Source organism: Frankliniella occidentalis, unplaced genomic scaffold (genome assembly GCF_000697945.3).
Source record: "Frankliniella occidentalis isolate FOCC.00 unplaced genomic scaffold, Focc_3.1 Scaffold1663, whole genome shotgun sequence".
In the NCBI taxonomy this organism is placed as follows: domain Eukaryota; kingdom Metazoa; phylum Arthropoda; class Insecta; order Thysanoptera; family Thripidae; genus Frankliniella; species Frankliniella occidentalis.
Genome location: NW_026268763.1, coordinates 8688 through 15331, shown reverse-complemented (window position 1 = coordinate 15331; position 6644 = coordinate 8688). Strand labels below are relative to the sequence as shown.

General features: G+C 55.9%; 1 protein-coding gene across 2 annotated transcripts in view; it reads right to left on the bottom strand.

Annotated features, from left to right (window-relative positions):
- Positions 1-348: 348 nt before the first annotated feature.
- LOC113201778 (quinone oxidoreductase) overlaps positions 349-6644 on the bottom strand; it is a 12103-nt gene continuing 5807 nt past the window's right edge. The window contains exons 1-6 of one of the 2 annotated variants that reach the window (XM_026415682.2): positions 6281-6606; positions 4094-4244; positions 2119-2780; positions 1886-2033; positions 1652-1804; positions 349-1569 (exon numbers count right to left, since the gene is read on the bottom strand). In XM_026415682.2, the coding sequence (XP_026271467.1) occupies positions 1453-1569; positions 1652-1804; positions 1886-2033; positions 2119-2780; positions 4094-4244; positions 6281-6333 (1284 nt within the window). In that variant the 5' untranslated portion in view covers positions 6334-6606 and the 3' untranslated portion in view covers positions 349-1452. Of the gene's footprint in view, positions 1570-1651; positions 1805-1885; positions 2034-2118; positions 2781-4093; positions 4245-6280; positions 6607-6644 lie in introns of those variants that run through there. The other variant, XM_052276099.1, reaches the window with a different exon arrangement.

Below are 6644 nucleotides of genomic sequence, written 5' to 3'. Positions count from 1 at the left end.
TCTAAATTCATACTGATGTGAAAACCTCACATACCTTTAACAAAAAGCATTTTTAAGATCAGCAATGAAACTGCTGAATTAATTTTGGTATACTAACACTTTTACCTATAAGTGTACTTCATCTAAAGCCATATAGGTATTATACATTATGCCACAGTTCCAAAATGTGTTGGTCAACATTGGCTTAAAGACTAAAATTAAGTAGCCAATAAGACCAGCAAGACCAATACAGATCACCAGACTTCAGACTTTGAGGTGATGAAATTAAATGCAGAAGTGACAAAATGTGCAAATTAAATGAACAAAGACATGAAATGAGATCATAAATAAAATGAAGTTTTAAAGAAATAAAATGTGATGGGGCACAAAAAAAATGATGAGAATATGATCGCTAAGGAACTATTCCAAATGTACTATGCACATGCTCAAGTTCACAATCAACTATCTCTTATCACTCACAGAATGTTATGCCATCACTTCATAGAGAACTTTAACACTTTGCTTAAACTAACTTAACATGAAATAATTTAATACATTTACAATTATCACATTGTTGTAATATTCATCAATTACTACAGCTCCTCTATAGTTGATGTCCCTTCATTACTCTGTACACAGAATGCAGATGATGTAATTATGAAAAATATTGAAGACATCGCTGAGCTATAATTTGCAACGGCAAGTACAGAACGTGTGAAAGAAAATAAAACTTTTGCACCTAATTGCAAGAATAAATGGACTATGAGCATTCTGTGTAAACATTTCACCAAGAATTTGGGACTAGATGTCATACACTCTGAGCTTCTCCCATTGCTCTGCTTATCCAGAAAACAAAATCCAACAATAATGTATACAGTCTACCACACAGAATACATATTGAAGTGTCTACTGACAACTCCTTCAAGCGTAATTGTGAGAAGAACTCTCTACCAATGCTGGTATCAAGTAATCAAACCCATCCTAAAATCAAATTAGAATTGACATTGAATTTAAAACTTTAAAAAATGATAATGGTACACAAATTTTAGTAAGTTTTTTGCAGTATTAAACTGTCAAAATGTATAATAAACAACAGACAGCTACAACACTGAACACGGAAAGCAGCTGTACTTCACTACCGTAATTAATTACTTTGAATCGCCAATGTTTAAGTATATGTATATAGATTGACATTTTTGCAATTAATGGTACTAAACCAGTACCATCATTTGATACTAATTGAAAGCAATAATTGAATAAATGACTCCAATTTTTATAAAATGGAGATGTTCAAATACAGGTTCAACCTGAGTATCTTCATTCAAATTTACACAGCAAGGTGGATGTGACCATAGCCATTCTTAGCTGAGCGGCATGACCCCTATTCTCATTGCTGAGAGTAGACACTCACAGAATTTAGGAGCAGTTTTAAAATCTTGTTTTCGTGCTCTGGACAGCAGCCTCCGTCTTCATCTAATCAGCATCGTAGAACTGAAGGATAGCACGACCCTGGATCTCCGAATTGCACAATTTCTCCATAACTTTGCAGGCTTCCTCTGCAGGGAAGACAGTGTGAGGTGGAGGTTCAATCTAGAAAATAAGCAATGTGTTAGCCACAATACTTCAGATGGAGAACCAAAATTTCCTAATGACCATGAATGATTTAGCTTACCTCGCCATTTCCAACAAGTTTAACTAATTCTTGCAGCTGCTCAATGGTTCCCATGTCCACAGCCTTAATGCGCTGTTGACGCTCATCTGCTAAGCGGCTGAATTTGGGCATCAGTTTTTCAGCTACCTCTGAGCACATAAACACTACACCTCCCTGTAAAGATAGGAAAAAGTATTTTATTAGGTCAAGTTATGAGACAAGCAGGACTTTGTTCAGAGGTAGCTGTGGCTTTACCTTGCTGAGGCACTGGAGAGATCTGTGCAAGCTCCTAGAGGTGGTGCCAAAATCAATGACGATATCAACCTCGCCATTGCAGGCATCCGTTGTGCGTTCAATGAGCTGACGTTCATAGAGATCCTCACTCCATTGAACAACATTAACACTGCAAAGGCAAGAAAACCCAAAGTTAGCATTGCTCTACATTTAACAGGAGATAAAGGATATCCACGACCGTTTAGGTGACTTACGTCTTAAACTCCTTGGCCATCAGGAAACCCTCATCCTTCAGGGAGGCAACAGTGAGCTGGACGCGCATCTTGGTGTCCTTGAAATGGTGCGACGCAATGCGCATGGCCCAGAGGGCGAGGCCGCCGGTGCCCACGATCAGGATCTTGCACACGCCATTCTCGCCGCGCTGGTGGAGGATGTCTTCGACGTACTGGTGGGCGTTGAAGACGGTGTTCATGGCGAGCAGGGCGCCCGTGGGCAGCATGGCAGCCACGGGCAGAGACACGGAGTCCGGGATCTTCACCAGGTACTTGAGCTCGTGCACGATGATGAACTCGGCGTATCCGTGAGGGACGCCGTCATAGGGGTAGAGGACGACGCGGTCGCCCTCCTGGATCGCGGCATTGTCCTCCACCTCGGCGCCGAGCGACTCGACGATGCCGGCGACCTCGTAGCCGGGGAACAGGGCGCCGTCGCGCACGCCGTGGTGGGCGGGGCTCTGGGGCATGTTGCAGGTCCCGCTGAAGCTGCCGGAGCTGCGGGGCAGGCTGCCCACCACCGAGCCGCCGAGCCCCTGGTCCAGGGACAGCTCCGTGCTCAGGCTGGACACGGAGCCCGTGCTCGACACGGACGAGATGGACGGCGAGCGGCGGATGCGGTAGCAAGCACCGGCGCACACCACCTGCGGGACAGAAGAGAGAGAAACGCGGTCAGACAAAGGACTTCCCCATTCCGTTGAGCAAGGCGGCGGGCGAGCGTGACCCGGCGACAGAACTCGTCCAAGGAGATCAACCCGTGAGTCAGGGCGGTGACGTCACGAGACACGCGAGCTTCTCTCGCACCCCCGCCGCGCAAGGGCTCCTGCCCTGCTCGGACGGCGCCGCGGGACATCCCCCTTACCCGCAGCGCCCCGGGGCCAACGGCGGCCACCTTTTCATTTCAGATACTCTCCCGCGCCCGCCGAGATAAGAGCACCAGCAGCCCGGCCAGGTGAGAGGAGGCCGTCGGGCCGCCCGGGACACGCGGGGACCACGTGAGCCCGCCGGGCCGGCGCGTGGCCGCGGAGGAGCGCATGTGGCATCATCACGCGGGACACTCTGGTAAATCGGGTCGGACAAAGATCGCGGCCGCAGGGCTTCAGGGTCGCAGGATTGGACTGGGTTCGGCTTGCGCCGCGAGGGGGTGCCAGGAGCGGCCGCGTCAGCCGCCTGCCCTGCAATTGGGTTCATCGCGATCCTCGAAAAAATGTGAGCCATCCTCGCCACGCAGTCCACGCAGCTGGTAGGTGGACTTTTTGAACAACCAAGCTGCCAGCCCGACCCCGAGGCCCGAAGGTGAGGGAAGGGGTGGAGAGGGTAGAGAGAGGCAAAGAGTGGGGCGGAGGGAGGGAGGGTGGGAGGAAGCGCGCCTTGGCCAGGACGTGGAGAGGGAGGGGAGGGTGGAGCAGCGCCACCCGCCGCCACGCCACGCCGGCGCATGCGCGGTGCGCTCGCTGTCCACGTGAACACCGAGTGATCAGCTGGTATTGATCAACGCCGGCAGCGCTGTGTTCACGTGCTCGTCAGCTGATCCAGGCTCCCTCCCTCCTCCTCTCCCTCTCCTCGCTCGCTCCTGCGGACCTCTGCGGCGCCGGTAGCACCTCGCGGCGGTGGCCCAGGTCCCACGGGCTGAGGACTAGGGGAGTCCTTCGTCCTTCCACGAGCTCAACGACGATGGCTCAGACGCGGTCCTCCGGTCCATAGCTGCTAGCGTTACCGGGGGCCAAAGCATCAGCCAGAAAAGGCGGCAACGGGACAGGCGGTCAGGACAGGCCCAACACGAGTTTGGTTTTCTTCTGACGGACTGAGAACCGGTCCGGCGCGCGGACCGACGCGGCCATCCGCATCCGTGGCCGGCATGGCCAGGACTCCGGGTCGAGGACTCTCGGTGCATTGCAAAAGGGACTCGCCCGCCGGTCAACCACCCCGCCCCGCCCAGGACGACAGAGGTACTCACCCTGATGCGGGCACCATTTGGAGGCACGTCGGGCACGGGCACCTCGAAGCTGAACACGCAGTCCTTGATGGTGGGCCCGGGGCTCTCGATGCTCACTTGGCGGCACAGCTTGTTCATGATGGGCGGCTTCCTCGGGGAGACGGCGGGCTCACTGCAAACACAAGAGGGCGACGGACGTCGGTCAGAGGAGGACGAGCAAGAAGAGGGAAGTACAGGAGTATGTAGCCGGCGCCCGCCATAGACACCTCGGCCTATCTGCCTGCCAGAGGGAGAGGGGTATCGCGGCAGACCCGGTGGCGCCTTCCCCTACCCCTACCCTCACCGGCAGCCTCACTAAACATTGGGCTCGCGAGTCCCGCCCCGCGGCCAGGAGAGAACGTTGCGCAAAGCTGGCCGAAGGGAAGGGGTGGTTGCAACACCCGCCACATCCCCGGCGGGGTGGGTGAGATATAATACCCGCCTTACAAATATTCTGGATGCCGAGCAAGCGGGCCAGAGCCAGCGCAGGGTGGGAGCTCTGGCTCTGGCGGACCGCTGCCGGTCGTGGGCCTGGCGGGACCGCGAACGGTACCCGCGGCCGCGGCCATGGCGGGCCGGGTGGGCCCCACGAGAGATAGAGGCAGGCGCTTGGCCGACTTACGAGGATTCGCCACCCCATCGTGTGTTGAGAATACACTACGTATGGCAGCTCGGCGACAATTGGCCTATCACCCCTGCACGGATGCCAGCCAGGGCTTTACACGACCTGCTGCACCTGTTCCGACGGACGCGTTCGAAAGATTCGATAGCCGCACGCAAATGAGAAGCGCGGCGGCGGCGCTGTTACACGGACGCGGCCCCTGGCAGCGGCTCGCCGCGGCCGCGAGTCTGAGAGATCGCGGCCCTCGCGACCCGCCGCATTGCGAGCGTCGCGGAGGAAGCAGGAAGAGAAAAGGGAATGTCGGAAGCGCGCGCGGGGATCGAACCCGCGATCGTATGCAAAGCAGGCCCGCGGCCTCGCCTTGAGCAGACGGCAACGGTGTCGCGCCTCCTTATCCGGGACACATTGGCGGACAGGTCGACCGAGGCGAGGGCACCGCAGCCGGAAGGGGCGCGCGGAAAACTCGGCTTCCGGTTCATACGTGGTCAGGGAGGGAAAGCCCAACTCCAACGGCGATTGGCCGGCCACGAAAGGCTCATCCGCATTTCTCTTTCACGCCTGCGCCAGAGGGGACTTCTGATCCTGCGCAAATGCTGCTGGTAAAGCCGCAGACGGCCGACAAACACGAGTAGAAAGCAGCACCCTTTCCGTGTTCTCGTTCGCATCAGAGTTGCGCTCGCTGGGCGTCCACGCCGCTCAGCAGGCCGCGCAGCCCGTCCAGCCGGCAGTGCGGCAACGCCGCTGCGGATGTCCTGGCTGCGGCCGGCTGCCTCCGCAGCGCGCGCCCCGCCCCCCGCAGAGCGCGGCGGAGCGACGGAGACGCCCGCCACTGTGTGTCTCCCTCGGACACAGACCCGAGGGCCCAGAGACGCCAGGCCAGAGGAGAGCAGCAGCGAAGTCGCCTCGCAAAGCTAGTCGGATCGGCTCAAAACAGGAGAAAAACGAGCAGACGCAGCACGCGATGATACATCCTGACGCGAAGGTGGTCAAGTTCAAGGATGTCGCCAGCCTGCCTGCCTGACCCACCACTGTCAGACAGTCAGACACCACACGACGGTTACCTGAAGCAGACGACCTCCAGGAGGGCGGCAACGACGACGACGACCGACGAGAGGGAACACTTTCACAAGACATACGCGTCGCGAGGAAGCGGGCGGAGCAGACGCCTAGTTCTAGTTCGACCAGGACGCACAATGGGCCAAAGCGAAAGGACAGCCTGCAGGCTGCGGGAGTCTGCGTGCCTTGTCTGTCTGGGCTGGGCTCTGCGATGCGACTGATGCGTGGGAGTGACTGAGTGACTGAAGAGCGGGCGAGACAGCTAGAGCGGAGGGGAGGGCCTGGTGGGTGGGGGCAGAGAGGGCCCGGTCGGAAAGGGCTCGGGAAAAAATGTTAACACTCGTTCAAAGAGAATGGCCGAGGGGTGAGAAACACCCGACAAGTTTCGCTCACGCCCTTTCCAACGCAGCCCTTCGGCCTCTCTTGCTTCTGCTGATAGCCCCTGCGTTCAAACACGCGTAGAAATGGAAGGCTCGACCTGCACGCCTCACCTGTAGCGCTTGTTGAAGTTGTAAGGGGTGGCTGCGTCGATCTCGACAGGCATGATGGCGAACTGGAATATCCTTTAGGGCGACGAGACGTTGGAAGCGGGCGGTTCAAATCAGAACCAAAAGAAGTCGACACACGAATCACTTCTCGGCACAGAAACACGACAGCGCGAAGGCTGCTCTGGGGAGCACCACAAGTCCAAAGTGACACTTGTCTTCTAGTGCACTGCAGGGGCTGAATTCTCTTCCGACGGGTCCGCAGCTGCAGTTTCACAGGACAGGCACATGCTAGTGGAGCACTCACGGGGTAATGCTGGACGGCGGGCCCTCGCCGCTCTTATAGGCGGGCGCAGCGCCTCGGCCCGGC